The sequence below is a fragment of the Diprion similis genome, chromosome 1 (genome assembly GCF_021155765.1).
Source record: "Diprion similis isolate iyDipSimi1 chromosome 1, iyDipSimi1.1, whole genome shotgun sequence".
NCBI lineage: Eukaryota > Metazoa > Arthropoda > Insecta > Hymenoptera > Diprionidae > Diprion > Diprion similis.
The window spans coordinates 1,009,592-1,026,777 of record NC_060105.1 but is presented as its reverse complement, the minus strand read 5'-3'; the positions used below and the strand labels follow the sequence as shown (position 1 = coordinate 1,026,777).

At 40.3% G+C, this 17,186-nt stretch overlaps 3 protein-coding genes across 4 annotated transcripts; 2 read left to right on the top strand and 1 right to left on the bottom strand.

The window, feature by feature from the left end:
• Positions 1–1,907: 1,907 nt before the first annotated feature.
• On the top strand, positions 1,908–7,164 carry LOC124416683 (angiotensin-converting enzyme-like). The gene is made up of 9 exons (XM_046897956.1): positions 1,908–2,179; positions 3,896–4,274; positions 4,766–5,084; positions 5,344–5,568; positions 5,655–5,951; positions 6,029–6,263; positions 6,325–6,579; positions 6,659–6,834; positions 6,916–7,164. The coding sequence occupies exons 1-9, from the start codon at positions 2,169–2,171 to the stop codon at positions 6,969–6,971; spliced, it is 1,953 nt and encodes a 650-aa protein (XP_046753912.1). The 5' UTR covers positions 1,908–2,168; the 3' UTR covers positions 6,972–7,164.
• On the bottom strand, positions 7,036–12,273 carry LOC124416620 (replication factor C subunit 1). Its single transcript, XM_046897868.1, has 16 exons — positions 12,081–12,273; positions 11,830–11,967; positions 11,562–11,720; positions 11,255–11,458; positions 10,574–11,161; positions 10,330–10,509; positions 9,935–10,252; positions 9,637–9,808; positions 9,326–9,538; positions 8,973–9,202; positions 8,561–8,895; positions 8,206–8,424; positions 7,950–8,123; positions 7,784–7,859; positions 7,530–7,715; positions 7,036–7,409 (listed from the first exon to the last, which is right to left on the bottom strand). Exons 1-16 carry the CDS (start codon positions 12,087–12,089, stop codon positions 7,308–7,310), a joined length of 3,303 nt encoding a protein of 1,100 aa, XP_046753824.1. The 5' UTR covers positions 12,090–12,273; the 3' UTR covers positions 7,036–7,307.
• A 359-nt stretch (positions 12,274–12,632) lies between these two features.
• On the top strand, positions 12,633–16,972 carry LOC124416699 (peptidyl-prolyl cis-trans isomerase G). Of its 2 annotated transcripts, none has more exons than XM_046897967.1 (9): positions 12,633–12,918; positions 13,085–13,376; positions 13,507–13,594; positions 14,391–14,420; positions 14,503–14,648; positions 14,802–14,922; positions 15,055–15,307; positions 15,449–15,544; positions 15,624–16,972. In XM_046897967.1, exons 2-9 carry the CDS (start codon positions 13,094–13,096, stop codon positions 16,347–16,349), a joined length of 1,743 nt encoding a protein of 580 aa, XP_046753923.1. In that variant the 5' UTR covers positions 12,633–12,918; positions 13,085–13,093; the 3' UTR covers positions 16,350–16,972. The 2 variants fall into 2 exon arrangements, with proteins under 2 accessions (XP_046753923.1, XP_046753915.1); XM_046897959.1 differs by having other exon boundaries at positions 15,052–15,307.
• The last annotated feature ends 214 nt before the right edge of the window (positions 16,973–17,186 follow it).

Here is a 17,186-nt window from a genome sequence, read left to right as displayed (position 1 = left end):
GAAATCCAGACGCTTTCTCAAAATGTGTGAAATTTACAAGAAAATCCTTCAGAATAAATGCAATCGTCGATCTTACTTTGACCAGCGTAACGAAAACGTAACTTGATAAAACTGCAGAAATATCGCGAATAAGTTTCGCGTATATAATCGCGGGTACTAACCGTCGGGGTGGGTAGTGAATCGGCGGGCGGCTGCGGAGCGGCTGAGGTCTGGAAGCGTCGCGACGCCAGATATAACGTCCGTTCCCTAGCCGACGCTACCCAACATGGGCACGGAGATGCTCCAGGGTTGGCCAACGCCGCTGCCCACGCAATGGCCCACGCCCGCCGCCTCCGAAAGCTCGGAAAAGCACAAAAATATTGCGGCCGCGAATCGTTGGACAGCCCTGAATAGACGCCGAGGGTGCCGCGCGTCCCGACGCCAGGCGTCGCGGGACGCGGAGCCCGCTTGGAAATTCCAAACAAAACGCTTTCGCTCAAAACCTCCGCCCGTCGCTGCCTCCACGCGGAAAAACTCGGTTACGCCCTAATTTGGACCGCCTGTGCAGATTCGTCCAGGCTCTCTTATCTATTTTTCAGTCAATCATCGCAGTACGATCTGCAACGCGGTGCTGCCGATTACACACGTTGGTGGAGGACAATTTTCAAAATTCTCATTCGAAATAATCGCGCTACCACCCATCGAGTTACACAATTATTTCGAAATCGGAACCTCTTCGAAGGTCCGCCGAGCATTTTTGTAAGATCTTTGAAAAGAAAATGTTGAAAAATAACCGATAATCTACCTTGTGAATCTGTGGGAAAGAATTTTTCTTTAATGAATTTATTTCAAGAAATTATGTACACGAATATCTTCGGCAAATTCCCTTGTTTTACACAATTTCGATCTATAAAATCAGCCTAGGACACCCTGGAACTTAACTTGTCTTGACAAAAGGCGACAGAAAATTTTTCACCCCTTCGATAATGGTCGATTTTGTTTTTTTCACAATCCATATTGGTTTGTTTTACTTTTTATTTTTCCGTTCAAGACGGAACGAAAATCGGGGTGTCTGGTGGCCTCTGAGTTAACATTACGTTTCATAACGCAAAAGTATTTATAACATACAATGATTCTCATCAAGTGATAAGTTCAGTGCTATTCATTGATGTTAACATTTGTGTTCATCTGCGGAGACCGGAGGATGAAATTTTTACTTTTGAATCGTGTTCGCTATTGATAGAACTTTGTAAGATCTTGCTGTATTGATATTTTTTTTTTTTTTTGCCAATTTTCTCCAAGGTTTCATTTTCAAAATGTAATGATACGAAAATGAATTCCTCTGCAGAGCCGCTGCGAAGCGGAGTGTAAAGATATAAACTTAGATAAATTTCTCCAACACAAAAATAAGCCGAACCTACGAACCGTTTTATATGTATTCATAATACATTGCATGACACATATAACATTCTATTTATAATTTCATCCGGCATTTAACTTGAAAACTTAACCGTGTTTAAAAACAGTTGCCTCAGCAGTACAAAAGCTGAAAAATTATTTTAATCATTATATATATATATATAATAATTTATCCATAAAGTGGCGCGCTCCTGGCGTCGATGTTGTCAACTACTTTTGCCGCGAATATATTCTGGCGGGAACCATTTGAATTCAAGATCAGAATGCAGTTAACATCCTACATCCTATTTCAGATGACTTCAAGACGTTAAAGATATTCGGATCCATATTCCATTGGGAAAGCAACGGAGTAATCGAAACGAGAGTAATCCGCGTAGAAAAAACTGACCAAGATGAAGAGTTGACGATCAGCAGTTGACGTGGTGGGTATGGGGTGAGTTTTTTTTCGTTGTATTAATTATTTCACCTCATCAAATTCTGTGGGCGTGAATTTTGCAGAGGCATACGATGTTTCTTGATAAGGAACGGTGGTCGGAAGGCACTGCCAGTGCTCGGTTCCGGTTCACTCTGGTACCACAGCCAAGGAGGAAAGCAAGTAGTGGGGCCGAGTGGTCAAAAGCCGGGGCTACGAAGACAAACTCTCAGAGTTGTTTACCTCGGCCTTCTGGTGCAGGCTAACCAGTGGAACGGCCGACTGTTGCGGACTTGACGTAAGAGGAAAAAAGAAGAACCTTCACGAGAAGAACGCGATCGACGGTGAAGAGTGCGGGATGCTGCGATTGTGAGTATACGCCCTATACAGTAATTACTCTATTTTACACACGTAATGCTGTGAGCCTCGCCTAACACGTTGTCTCGGTTTCTTTAATCGGCCGTTTATTTGTGGGTTTAAATAAGGTCACTGATCTCTCAGCAGAAAGGCTAGTCCCCCGAATATGTGAAGTTTGCTGTACGGATTCCCATTCGAATTTCGATAAATCCTGTAGGTGAAATAGGTATATCCGGCTGAAAGTGAAAATGTTGAAAGTTGGAAAGTTGAAATAACACAAAATTAAAGGAATGTAATAGAAAATTTGAAATCGAGCGATTAGTTTATCATATAAGGTGTTCAATATCTTGTAGTTTAACATACATACATGTGTATCAGGAATTACCGTTGCGATTCTGACTTGTCTGGCCGGTTTGCTATTACGGTACTTTAAAATATGCAAAAAATTAATCTTCCTCGTCTAGTCAGTAGCAAATGGAATCCAGTTCAATTTAAGGTCGAAGGTACGATTCAAATGAATTTAAAGATATGAAAGGTAAACGTTTTGAATAAACCATGCAGACCTTTTGAATTAAGATAAAAGAAATTTCTATGCGCGAGTTTGAGGATCAAGTAAGAAGTCTAAATCACTTGACTACAGTCTTGCAGAACATCTTAACAATCAAAACACAGAGTTTAATCCTGCAACATTTCGGATGAAACTTGAAGAGTGATGTCAGTAAAGTCCAGCGACACTGTGGATCTCGCCGCAGCCTCGTCATCAATTTCCTACAGAGATTCGTCGTAGAAACAATTGCGCGAGTACTCGCTGACAGATCAGAGCTGAAATCTACGCAACGTTTAAGCCTCTATCAATCTCGCAGGTACAGTAGAACCTCGATGATCCGAACAGTCAATTATCCGAACGTCGGGTGCGCTAAAGAAATAAATTTCTCGTGTGAAATACACATTGTTGATCGCTCGAAAATACGAAAATGAACAGGTTCAATGTGCATAGTTCAAACGTTCAATACCCGACTGTTTGACGATTTAAATTTGTCTCGTGTATATTGTCATTATTAAAATACGTTAAGTTAAAAATTGCATTTCGGTTGTACGAACTAGGCTCGGTCCCAATTAAATCCGATAATCGAGGCTCTACTGTACTACGTACGCGCATACGTATACCCGAGTAGAGTACTGATTAGTCGTCAGTTAATGTCACGCATCATCTCCCGCGAGGTCGGTCCACGGTTCGCTACGCGCGTCACGCCGGTTGTGTGTGTGTTTGTACTCTGGTCTCGTCGCAAAAAGCGTATAGAAAAGGGTGAGAATTAGGAAAACACAACACAACATAACAAGATAAAAATTTTATGACGAAAACTAACCGACGGATTGACTGCCGGCGAAAGCTGTGATACTAGACGAGGCAAGCCTTCGCTATTATTTTGTATAGTATTATACATGCCATGCCTGCGTCGATTTCGGTGTGCATGCATGATAGAAGTTCAGAGCTACGGTTTAAGTGTCATTGGCATCCACTGAATTCCATTGCTATATTTTTATGACCTATGCGAACCTGCATAACTGGTTTACCGAAGCTGCAGCTCGTGTAAATGAGATAAATATCGGCGAAGAGCCGGAGGAATGCGCCTGCAGGTCGTTAAAGCAGATGAAAAAAAGAAAAAGAGATAGCAATTTTTTATATTATACATTCCTGATTCTACTTTGGTTTTTTATTATTATTAGATGCCTTCTGGTGGCTCTTTGGAGCCGATTAGGCCTCGCCGAAGAACCTGGATTCGTGCAGGTCGAGGTCGCGGCGACGACGGAGACGGGGACGTTGTCAGACCTTGAGATGCGACGTGCCATGGAGTTTCTAGAACGATTGAACAACGAGACCTCGGCTTGGTACAACCGCGGGGCTCTGGCCCAATGGGCCTACGACTCTAATCTGACTGCGGTAAACCTTGCGGCGAAAATTCACGTGCTGTCCGAGGCTGCGGCTGCCGGGAAAGCGAAATGGGCAGAGATTCAAGCATTTCCGTGGCAAAGAATCGGGGATGATGGAATCAGAAGGCAGTTTTCGAAACACGCGCGGCTCGGCGTCGGCGTTCTGCCGAAGGAGGTCACTATAATTCCATGATTATAGATACCCTCGAAATTATAATGGATGGGGGGTAAAAATATGGAAATTTGAAAAAATTCAAAGCCCGCGGTATCGAATTTTTAAAAAAGCGAAAGCTTAATTTATAAAATTTTTTAATTTTAAAAGTACGAGTATGGAGAAGTAAAAGAACGGATTCTCAATTTTACCGTTCTGGCTTTTGAACTTTCTATATTTTGTCATTCCGTACTTCGACGTTCTACATTTACAATTTTTTATGCTTGGATTTTCCACATTTTTAAATTTTATCTTCAAAATTTGCGTGTTTAAGAAAATTCGATAGTTTGGTTCTCCTGTCAAGCGACAATTGCGGAATTATTTCAGACAGTAACATATAACTATCGATGAATTATAATTTTCTCGTATTGCGAATTTAAAACCGTTGTTCAATATGATTTGAAATCATTCAACTGATCTTTGGAACATTTCTATATCTGCAAACTTCTACGCAGGCCTACGAGGACTACGAGAATACCGTGGCCAATATGCAACAAGTGTACAGTACAGCAAGAATTTGCCGGTACAAGGAAGCGGAGAAGTGCGATCTCGCCCTGGAACCTCATTTGACTGAGCTCTTGATATCCAGCAGAGACCCAGAGGAGTTAAAACATGTCTGGATCGAATGGCGAAAGGCGACCGGGGAAAAAGCTAAACCTCTGTACCCGAAATACGTTGATCTGATCAACAGAGCAGCTCGGCTTAACAATTACACAGACAACGCGGCCAGCTGGTTAGACGATTATGAGACAGCTAATTTCGCCGATCAGATTGGTCAGTAAGGGTACATTTTGAGTCTAACATATGTACTAGGGTGGTTCATTTTTTGGTAGCGACCGCTAAATATTTTATTACCTCCTCCAGGTCTTACGACAATTTCTCTTACAGCATTTGTCAAAAATTTTTCGAGTGACAACTTAAGCAATAAAAAAAAAGTAAAAAAAATGAATCACCCTAATATGCAGGTCATAACACATCGGAATAAATCGATCAATTTGAATTTTTAAATATTGACTAAACATTTTCATTCTAGAAAATCTATGGCAGCAAATGAGGCCTTTGTACTTGGAGCTCCACGCGTACGTGAGGAACCAACTGCGGCAAAAATACGGAGACCAGATAGTTTCGAGGGACGGACCATTGCCAGCGCATCTTCTCGGCAACATGTGGGCTCAGAGTTGGGAGCATATCGCCGATTTCTCAACACCTTATCCGGGAAAAACACTACCCGACGCGACAGAAAATATGGTCAAGCAAGGTGGCCTGCATCTCATTTTATATCCAGTATTGATACCTTTTTTTTTTACGGCGATATAAAATTTATACCTCTGATAAATCGCGCAGGGTACGACGCGAACCGGATTTTTCATCTGGCCGACAGCTTCTTCACATCCCTGAACCTTTCCACCGTTCCTGAATCATTTTGGACCAACTCAATATTGGAGAAGCCGAAAGACGGTCGCGAGTTGGTCTGCCATGCTAGTGCCTGGGACTTCTACGATGGTAAGGACTTCAGGATCAAGCAGTGCACCAGGGTCAACAGCGAGGACCTTTCAACCGCGCATCACGAGATGGGCCACATTCAGTATTACATCCAGTACAAAGACCAACCTTTCACCTTCAGGGAAGGTGCAAATCCTGGTGAGATTTTTTCCGTCCTCCTTTATTGCTCAAATGTGTTTCGTCCTGGAGTTGAAGCTCGTGAAACGTACACGCAGGTTTCCACGAGGCAATCGGCGACGTGATGGCCCTGAGTGTATCGACTCTTCAGCACTTGAAAAAAATAAATCTCCTCGACCAGGACACCCAGGAAGATCCAGAGGCAATGCTGAATTATCTTTACAAGATTGCTCTTCAAAAAGTTGCCTTTCTTCCGTTCGGCTATGCCGTGGATAAGTGGCGTTGGAACGTCTTCAGGGGCAGGATAACACCTGATAAATACAACTGTGAATGGTGGGTATAATTTTCTTTGTTGACGCTGTAGCTGCGACAATCTGACCACCAAAAATTTCAGGTGGAAGTTGGTACACGAGCTTCAGGGTATTGAGCCGCCAGTGGACAGGTCAGAGGAAGACTTTGACGTGGCGTCAAAGTACCATGTCATCGCTAGCGTCGAGTATATCCGTTACTTCGTCAGTACTGTGATACAATTCCAGTTCCACAAGAGTCTGTGCCAAGTCGCGGGTCAATACGACCCCGCAGACATTGCCCACAAACCTTTGCACCAGTGCGACATTTACCAGAGCAAAGAAGCTGGCAACCTTCTTGGGTAAGAGCAAGAATATTCAGGCGGCGTGTAAGAGACGAGGAAAGTAAATTCAATTAAATTCGTCGACTTGCGCCTGCAGGTCCATGCTGAAGTTGGGCTCTTCGAAGCCATGGCCAGATGCGATGGAGGTGATCACAGGACAAAGGGAAATGGACGCTGCGGGCCTACTAGAGTATTTCAATCCATTGTATGAGTGGCTGAAGGCAAAGAATAAGGAAACCGGGGCGCACGTCGGTTGGAATTCTACCTCAAAGCGTAAGTTTTAAATATTCAAACAAAGCGTTGATCGGCGATTTGCGGGAAATTACAATTTTGCATTTTATATTGTGATTCCAGGCTGCGTGCAAACCAGGTCACAGCTCCAGGTCAGCGATTCGCCAAGCGCAGCTTAAGTTAGTAAGAGATCATTGTACACGGACGACACTATCTTTAATGAAACATGCTGATTTTATTTTCTCTCATATTACAAGTGGTTATTCATACGTAATCATGTCTGGTGAAAAGGCAGAGTCCTTAATACGGACATAATAATATTTTCTACTCGCGTCGGAGGAATCATAAATAATAAATATATTCAACGATTAACTGAAGCCTTCATGATTGGAACTTTCTTTGATTAAAGTGAGAAATCAAACATGGAAAAAACGCATTGCATTTAATGTACAAGATACGATCAATGCGTTAGCTGCAGAGTATTCGGAGTAATATAACAGCAAAGCCGCTACACTCTATTTATTCGCCTTTGACTTTCCCGCGCGTGGGTTGCTACTCTTTTTCTTCACTCCCGAAGTCCCAGCCGTTTTCTTATCGGCGGCAGGTGTTTTCTTCGCCTGTAAAATTACAAATTTTAATTGATAATTTAATCAAAAATACGAATCAGTGTTACTACCTCGAAACATATGTAACTATATGAGTTTTGTTTACACTTGAGTAACCAAGAGAATTATTACCTTGGTCTTTACGTTTGCGGCAGGAGTATCCTCGTCTTCTTCTGATGCCTCCTCTTCTTCTCCTAATTCTAAAGCATCTTCGCTGTACACGGATTGAGCTCGTTTCTTTTTTTCAGCGCCTTTGGTAAAAGCGTATGGTCTCATAATGGCACTCTTGTTAAACGCTCTCGTGAAGGCTGCTTTGACCTGTGTACAAAAACAAATTAGATGACCCCTTACAAATTTCATGAAAATCATATTTTACATCTACATACCTTACTCTCCAGTGCCTGCATTGGGTCATGCTGTCCCGGCCACAACGAGACCTCAGTTAGTGAATCTAAGTCCTCCCTAATGTTAAAAATACAAATCAGATATTGTCGAACAAGTTGTTAACAATGTTCACCTTTTTTGTGACAGACCGTAAGAAAATGAACAAACCTGAGTAAGTGATAGTAGTTCATCACATCCAGTGCCGTCGCAGTACCTTCTGCACCATTGAGGACTAAAGGTTTGACTACCGCGTCTCTCAAATGCTTCAGATAATCCAAATTTATCGCATCTTTGCTCGACGATGTTGCCAGTCGCGTGTGCATAGTGATTTCTTGAAGTAATCTGTAAAAGAGTTTGAAGGAAAGTAATTGATGAATTATCTGTGCTGATATTCAAGTGCGGTAATTCAAAGTAAACTACTGACCTGTCAAATTTTCCTCTCTTAGAATTCTGACCAAGCCAAGAAGGAAACATGATTTGCCGCGTTATGTTACCGGCCATTAACGTGCCGGGAATTACGGAAGAGTAGCAAGCCTGCATTGGCAATAATGTCCAGGCCCCATTTCGGCGAATTGAATTTTCAACCAAATCTCCTAAAACCAAGCTTTCTGCCGCATCTGCTACGGTTTCTAACAACTTGTCTCTGCAATAAACGATACTATACATTTTTTTTTTGAAAATTTACAGACAATCATTGTATATTTTCAATAGTTATAGTTGTTGAGTATCTGCAGTTGATCGTAAATGACAGATTTGTTGCCAATCACCTAAGAACTTACTTGGGACAGTTTGGTGTTACACCCAGGTAATTCTCCTGGACAAAAAGAGGTGCGATATTGTAATCATGGAAAAAGAGATCGCTCTTGTCGTGTATCGACATAGTTTTGTGTGCCTCGAAAGTGAAAACTTTTTGAACAACATCCCAAGGACCCAAACGTAAATCCTTGTTGCATTTCCTTGTTTTAGACACTTCGTCGATTGAAGAATTATTTGCTAAGAGCGACAAATGATTCAAAACTTGTCGAACATCACAATTAGTAGATTCGATCAACCGGCTAAGGTCATCCTTGGAGATTTCAATTTTCTCTTTGAAGCATATTGACAACATTGCAGACTGTAAGCATGGTAAATGAAAGAATTAGAATCAAAGTCTTTATAGTATGTTTAGGCGTATGAATTATATATACTCACCCTAATTTGGTCCATTCTAGGCTTCTGAAATTTGAGGTCAAACGTGTAATTTGACAGAGTTCTCATCTTAGGATGGTTTCTATCATTACAAATACAAATCACAGGTACACTTGTAGTTTTAATCAGAGCAATCAGTTCCTGCAGACCACCTCGGTCTTCATTACCAGCCATTCCATCAACTTCATCCATCACCAGAACGTGATCCAAATCTGGTTTCTTAGAATTACCATCTGTGGATTTATACGGATAGATTTGTTTACTGGATATTAGTTTCATAGCTACAAATTTTGAAAATAATTATAACTTGGTCTTCAAACAACTCAAGTTCAACATCAAACAGGATTCAGATTTACCAACAAAATAGCTCCTCATGGATTTGTTATTGAGTAACTCAGAGACTTCTTCTTTCAAGAGTCTTTTGCTCCGAGTATCAGAAGCATTGAATTCTATAGCATCCAGGTTTAGAGCATTGCAAACAATCTGTACCGATGTAGTCTTTCCAACTCCTGGTGGGCCAGATAAGAGAGCAGCCTTGAAAAATGATCCATCATGTTGTGCCCAGGGACCTAGATGAGATAAGGTATCAGTTTGAAGAATTAAAGTTAAAAAAGAAAAAGTTAAGTGTATTTTGCATTTCATTTTGTGTTTAAGTTTTCAAGCTCACTAGGTCGAGTCAACTTGACGTCTCCACTGTGATTCTTTTGCCAATTTTTTAACCAATTGTAAAGCTTGTGCGCATTGCTTTTATCTCCTTGTTGACCGATAATTTGCTTCATATTTTTTGGCTTGTACTTCTCTACCCAAACTTGAGATTCAGTTTCACAAGATACACGAACCTGAACAAATTTCATTATAAACTCTTCAGCTTTATTTCTTGTATCATAGATTTTGGTTAATAATCATTTCATTAGTTATCAAGACAACTTGTATTGAAGCATATAGAGGTAACAAATTCTTCTTACCATTGAAGGTGCGTTGCTTGACTTCAAAACTTCCGACGACTGTACAGTAGCCGAACCATCAGGTATGAACGTTTTTGGCTTGATGTCAGAGACTTCTGAATTAAGTTTTGATGAGCTACTAGTCTCTGCAGAAAGAGGTTCTGAAGATGTCAGAGATTCAGGTTCCGGTGATTTTCCTTTCACTTTGCTAGGTAACTTTTTTGCTTTATTAGTATGATGTTTGTCAGCTGTTAATGAAGCTCCCTGACCCGCAGGGCGTGTTCGAATTAGTTCCAACAGTTCATCCTCGGATATTATTTTAACTCCAAGTTTTTTAGCCTGCATTAAATTTCCCAGTCACTCATAATAGGTTAATCAAGATATACGCGATACAAGCAAAATCACAATTGCGTTACCTTTTCCAATTTTGCTGGTCCTGGTTCATCACCCAGTATTACATAGTCTGTCTTTTTTGAAACTTGATGTAACATACGTCCTCCATATTTTTTTATCATATCATCCGCCTCGTCTCTTTCCAATGAATCCAAAACTCCTGTTATCAGGAAACTTAGACCAGCTAGGCAATTGTTTGCCCCCTGAAATAAAGAACTTTTTAGAGGCGGTCGAAATTCACTACGAGTTAGTGAATAATTGACAAACCGTTGGTATTTCTTTAGAGCCTGGGTTTCTAGCACCACCTCTATGTAGATACTGGTGATATAAAGCGGAATTGTGCTTCTTCTTTTGAATCAATGCCTCATAGGGATCAGGGTCATCGTCCTCATTACTGCGCTTACGTTTTTGTCCGGCTGTCTTGTCTATCTCAATTTTTGATATTCCCTTCTTATATGTTGCATCCTTTATTATTTTTTTGTTATTGGTGGGTACTTCGAAGAACTTGCTGGTCTCAATTTCAGGACTATTGTCACTGCCCTTTTCTTTCTCGTCGTCATTTGATTCCTGCTTCACAAGGTTACGCTTAGTCTTTTTTGGAGCATGACCAACTCCATTGATATCAGTTATTGTATCATCCATAGTTTTTTCACTAGACTTGGTGGTCTTGCTATTCCTACTTCCTTCCTTGCTAGACCCAGCTTCAACGGACTCATTCCCGTTAGACTGTTTTTTGCGATTATCATTTCGATTTTTTTTGGTACTGGTTTCTGCTTTGCGATCTGGCTCAGTATCGTCTGTTGCTAACTGATCCAGCACAGCCTCGAGTTTATCGTCGCAAAAGAAATCATCATCCTATTGGGTACATTTTAAGAAATTAAATAAATTGCACATCAATTTCTTGGCTATAATACAAACGTGAAATGACCTTTCAAAGGGGTAATTTACCTCTTCCACCAGTTTTTTAGATGGTTTCGGTGCTTCGATTCTTTTGACTGGCTTGTTACCGAACACATCAGCTGCTGTGGCAACCTTTTTCCGTGGAAGTTTTTCCTTTTCGGCATATTGTGCCTTTTTCGATTTTTCCTTGACTACTGTCACTTCGTCTTCTGAATCTGATAAGACATGTCGTTTTTTCTTCCGCTTCACAGGCTGCAAGTAGACCAACATAATTGAGTATTGCTCCCGTAATAAAAACTGTCAAGAATACAAGGAGTTCAAAGGCCCATCTAAGTTTCATTTATAAAGAACAAACCTCTGGTGTTCTTGGGGAAGTTTTTGAACCTGTGGCGCCTTTTTCACCCCGTGTTTTTTCCCTGTCAGAAGATTTTCCCTTCCGTGGTTTTTCTTTGGCTTCTATATCTTCACAATCCGAATCTGATAAGACACGATGCTTACTACTTCGTTTTGTAGGCTATAACAAAGTAGGGTAAAATGAACATGACTTCGAATTTCAGTCAGTATGTTTATCACCCTGGGATGGCGAGACTGAAATAAATTTTCAAAGTTTTTGAAATTGTAACCTTATGCCGTTTAGGCGGAGACACGGATTTTTCCCTGTCTTCATCTGAGACCTGATGTCTTTTCTTCTTATTATTTGATACAGAGGAGCTGTCGGTGCCTTTTTTTGAAGAAATCACTTGAAAATAGGATGTTATCGCCTGAGAATGAAATAAACAATTGTTTTATTTAAGCGAAATGAATGTTGAGGGTTAACATTTATAAGCCGGGTCGTGTTAAGCAAAAAAGTTTAGTCTGAGGTGTCTAATATTACCTTACTCATTATTAAAAGTACCAAATTCCGTTCTCGTTTCAACTAATAAACATTTGATACATGCCCAAATTTGTAACCCTCATACACACACGATTTTGTTCTAATTTTCGTTTTTTACACGCACAATTCAGAGTTAATGTGGTTACTTTTACAGCTTCATTGTTTACCTCACCGTCCGCGTTCCCGCATTTTTTGCGCGGAAATTTTCACTTTGATCGTTCCGACGAAGAAACCGAGTATCCAATATCGACAATACAAACAACGAATCAACGAGTATCACGCACATTCAATAGAGGGGGCAAGAGTAGATGTCTCGTGCCTGGAATAGGTCTCGTGATAGAATTGTGGACAATTCTGAAAAAGTTTATTCGGCCCTTAGTTTCTAATGTTATGTGATGTTCTACCATTAAAGTTTAGCTTGATATTTGTTCGACATTTTTCTGGGCCAAATTTCTGAAGAATTGCCGCTCGCACACACCTGTTCTACGCTGAATCATTTGTAGAATCGATGTCCGCAGTGGCGCATGAACGAGATCGGTCAAATGATAAATATTGGACAAATTTTCGGACAGAATGTCTTAACCTCAAAAGCGACCATTTTGTGCTCATTGTCCCGTTGGCACTGCTGATGCCGCCTCTTATCTACCACTGCTCGGAACCTGAACTACACGTCTCGAGTTCTGTGATGCGACAGCTTAGCAACCATTGATTATACTTTCTTATAACATTAATAATGCGCTGATTGCTGCATAAACCATTGAATTGTAATTGAAACCGTCTTCAACGAGGTGCTGGGATAACCGTTGATTTGTTATAACTTGCACTGGTAGGAAATTCGGTAAGCTTATACAGTCACTTTTCAAATTTGTGTTATTACCGATTAAATTATGTTTATTAATCGTATCCTCGACCTTTCGTTGTTTGTAAATCCACATCGTTCATGCTAAGTTGGGATGCTGAATAATTAATTCAAGCCGCCTTTAACACAATCTGATAATTTTCAGAGAACAGTCATGAGTAAGATCAGGCCTCGGACATTCTTCGACATAGAAGTAGGCGGGTTGCCGATGGGACGTGTTGTGTTTGAACTGTATTCAGACATATGCCCAGAGACATGTGAGAATTTTCGTGCCTTGTGTGCAGGCGACAAAGGCCTGGGAAAAACAACTGGTAAGCCGCTGCACTATAAGGGGATCGTCTTTCACCGTGTCGTCAAAGACTTCATGATCCAAGGAGGCGATTTTTCCGTTGGCAATGGTACTGGAGGCGAATCGATCTATGGGGGAACCTTTGCAGGTGAGTTTTGTTATTTATAAATAACACATCACAGCTTGTCTACTATTATGAATTACTCAACCAAGACTCAATTTTATGGATCCCTTGATTTCATATCCAGCATTAATTTAACTGTCCTATGTCTCTACAGATGAAAATTTCTCGGTTACTCATGATAAACCATTTTTGTTATCAATGGCCAATCGCGGTAAGGACACAAATGGTTCGCAATTCTTCATGTGAGTACAATCTACTTATTTGTATCTTATAGAGGAGTTTGTTCCGATACCACCATGTAGATGAAACCATTTTTAAATTCAACATCTCAACAGCCTTATGAGTTAATATTACAATGGCTAGAAAAGCTGGAAATTTAATGGTATATCATACCTCAATTTTTATAGACATCAGTAACCAAGGGAGTGATGAAATATATTCTTCATTTCTTGAGGAGTAAATTATTAAGCAAGGGAAAAGTTACATTTTTTTTAGTATTTTCAGATCTCCAGACTTGAATAATATTTTACCTCACGTTGATCAGTAAAACTTCATTAACTAAGAAATTTAATCTATCATGTGTACAATTCGAAGGTAGCCCTAAGACTTTTAAATGGTGCCGAGACTTTAAGTAAACCAAAAACGGGAAATTTGAGAAATTTAGCGAAAAATCAAAGGCTTAGAATGTGTTCGTAGGGTAGTGGAGCACACTAGTGAAGCCAAAGTTGGGGAAAGGTAATATGGTTTTTCCTTGTGTAATTTTGATAAAAAACAATTGATTAAGTTATACCCGCCACAGGCAGCAGAGAGAATGGTTATTGCATTACAGTCAGTTCTGTCGGACAATTTTTCACGTTCTGTGTTAAATGAACGAGCCGACTAGAGCCACCGACAAACCTGGTGGAATGAATAATTCGACGCTGTTTCTGTGTAGTCGCGAGGGAGAGGCCCGCACGTCGCTACTACAACACAATGACTCCCGAAAGCTGGCTCTTTCTGTCCATCACTCATCTCCTTAATCATGTTTTGTTGTTGTAGTACAACGCAACCCGCGCCCCACCTCGACAAGTAAGTTTCCTTTCAGGTCTACGTTTCACTTGAGAAAATTCGAAAAAATATACATAACTCATCTTTCTTTTTTGATTTACAGCGTTCACGTCGTATTTGGAGAAGTGGTTTCTGGGCAAGAGATTGTTTCGCACATCGAAGGCCTGCCTGTGGATCGCATGTCTCGTCCCTTACAGGATGCCAAAGTTGTGAACTGTGGAGAGCTTGTTCTAAAAATCAAGGGCAAGGGTAAAGACAGTATTTTAACTAATAAAACTGCTAGGAATCACAGTTATTATGATGCAGGTCTCTCTATATTGGCGATAATACATAGTTTTCTACAATTAATTAATTGATTCATGGTTTCGTGGGTATTTTATTTTGTAAAATATTTACTTACAGTCAAAAAACGGGAAATAAAGAGTAGCGTTGGTTCCCCTTCATCATCGTCAGGAGCATCATCTTCATCTGAATCCAATTCGCGTGTTGGCAAAAGTAGAAAAAAGAAAAAGTCCAAGAAAAGGTGACTGGTTCGAAGATACATTGTTACATTGTTTCTTCTTGTACTACTAAATACGTACTAAAGCCCATAGTACTCTGTGTTGAATCTGAATTTTTGGCAAAACGGTAATACAAATTGTGATTTACGCAGCAGCAAGAAACGAGCAAGGTCTGAGGAAGGAGAAATTCCTGACTCTGGCGATGAGGATGCTGGGAAACCTCACCCGCTTGTGTCCGTGACTAAGATTGATCCAGATGAGATACCTGAGGTTCCAGCTAATAAATTTTTGTACAGAGCTGGGTCAGCCAACAATGCTAATCAGAAAGAATTTAGGCAACGTTTTGGGCGAGACAGAAATCGTGGACATACAAAGAGCGGACGAATTATCAAAGGCAGAGGCGTGTTTGTAAGTAATGTCTGATTGGTTGAAGAAGTTCAAAGACGACCAAGATGTGCAGTGAATGGAATACTCCTACAAAATAATATTTATGTTACTATTCTGTTAATTTAAAAAAATTCCCCCTCATTGCCGATCGACATTTTTCAGAGATTCCGTACGCCGTCGCGTAGCCGTTCGCGAAGTATGACTCCTCCACATTGGAAACAAGCACAAAATCGTACCATTAAACTTCATGAATTCCAAGTAAGCAACTGTGAAGTTAAATGCTGTAGCCTTTATTCAGTTTGACATCGTGATTAACTGATTACGATTATCCTTACAGAAATTGGAAAAGGAACGTATGAAAAAGGAAGGTGACTTGGATGCTGAAGAGGGACAAAGTCAAACTCTACGGGACGGCGATAGAAGAAGAAAATTTTCTAGCATTCGGGGGGAGGTTCAAGGCTTTGAGCCAGAAAACCAGGATCTAAAGTCGGAGGTAGCGGTTCTCCATGACGAGATTAATCAGGTGGAGAATATCGAAAATTCAGCAGAAATACTGCAAAGTCATGGCAATGGAAATACAAACATTGAGAAAAACGGAAACAGTCGATCCAGATCTGATAATAGGCGAGGTGATGGAAGACTGGATAAGCGTCGCACAAGTCATTCAAAAACGGAGGATCACAGATATTCTAGGAGAGATTCCAGAGATAGAAATCGAAAGCGTGGCCGTTCAAGGTCCAGGGAACGTCGAAGGTCCAGAGATCGGGATCATAGCCGAAGAAGTAGCCGAGACAGAAAAGGGCGGAGGCACCATTCCCCCAGGAGACGTAGTCCCATAAGACCAGCTAACAGGTCGGATAGACACACCGAAGATCGTCGCGATAAGCGTAACGAAAGCAAGCGTTCAAGTAACGTAGACAAGAAGGACGAAAAGCGATCGGATATTGATCGCCAATCAGATAAGCCCGAAAAAAGTAACGAAAGCTTGACATCCATCCTGCAGCCAAAGTTCAAACGTCAATCACGCTCTTCTAGTAATAGTAGTCGAGCTTCCAAAGCGTGAAAAATTTAATTCCAGGGAAATTGTTCCTAGACAATTGTGTACAGGAATTTTTTCTTCTCTCTTTATTTTCTTTCCACCTTTCGAATATTGTTTACCGATTTTTGAGAAATACAATTAATCTATCCCATTTTCGAATATATTGTTCTTTATCAACTTTGTAAATAAATCACTCGCGTTTTTCTCTCACAACAATTAGTCCGAACGGTTTCATTAATCATTTGAAACAATTTCTATTCCCGATTTTCGAACTAGCTTGGTTTAACATTGCATCCGAGTCCATAAAAACGTCACCCATTTGTTCACCGTGATTGTACGAGTACCCAGAAGTACCGGACTTGATTATAGAAAAATGAATTAGACAATCTGCAGAAACTATCAATAGGTCTTTTCTAAAATATATACGAGTATCAGGATTGTTGATAAAGGTTATAGGTATTGCTAAATGACAATTCAGAGAATCATTGTCTAGAACTACCTTCTTCTTAATAGTATAATTTGTATTTAGTATCTAACTCAAGGATCTTGACACTTGAAGAGTTTTTCCAATTCAAATCAACAAGGTAAAAGCTGAAGTGTGAAACATTTTGTTTCTTTTATGACATTAAAGGAATTATGTTCAGGGAGCGTTGTGTTTTTATTCCAACTGAACGATAACATTATACTTGTAGATAGCAGCCACTTTGCTCTACATAAGCAAGCTTATGTAGATGGTAGATAAGATAAGAAGCTCGTTTTCAACTTTCATTACACTTAAATATACTTTATTAATGTTATAAATATACATACAAAGTGTATAAAAATGCGTATAAATGTGCTATTCCAAACCTACATTTACTT

What these genes read in the sequence shown, in the direction of transcription:
- LOC124416683 (XM_046897956.1), top strand. An exon ending in TCGGCGTTCTGCCGAAGGAG is followed by an intron (nt 4,275 to 4,765) that starts GTCACTATAATT and finishes ACTTCTACGCAG; the next exon opens with GCCTACGAGGACTACGAGAA. An exon ending in GAAGCTGGCAACCTTCTTGG is followed by an intron (nt 6,580 to 6,658) that starts GTAAGAGCAAGA and finishes TTGCGCCTGCAG; the next exon opens with GTCCATGCTGAAGTTGGGCT.
- LOC124416620 (XM_046897868.1), bottom strand. An exon ending in CTCCGCCTAAACGGCATAAG is followed by an intron (nt 11,721 to 11,829) that starts GTTACAATTTCA and finishes ACTTTGTTATAG; the next exon opens with CCTACAAAACGAAGTAGTAA. An exon ending in CATGAGGAGCTATTTTGTTG is followed by an intron (nt 9,203 to 9,325) that starts GTAAATCTGAAT and finishes ATAAATCCACAG; the next exon opens with ATGGTAATTCTAAGAAACCA.
- LOC124416699 (XM_046897959.1), top strand. Translation starts at nt 13,094, where the DNA reads ATGAGTAAGATCAGGCCTCGGACATTCTTCGACATAGAAGTAGGCGGG. An exon ending in CTATGGGGGAACCTTTGCAG is followed by an intron (nt 13,377 to 13,506) that starts GTGAGTTTTGTT and finishes ATGTCTCTACAG; the next exon opens with ATGAAAATTTCTCGGTTACT. An exon ending in TTAAACTTCATGAATTCCAA is followed by an intron (nt 15,545 to 15,623) that starts GTAAGCAACTGT and finishes TTATCCTTACAG; the next exon opens with AAATTGGAAAAGGAACGTAT.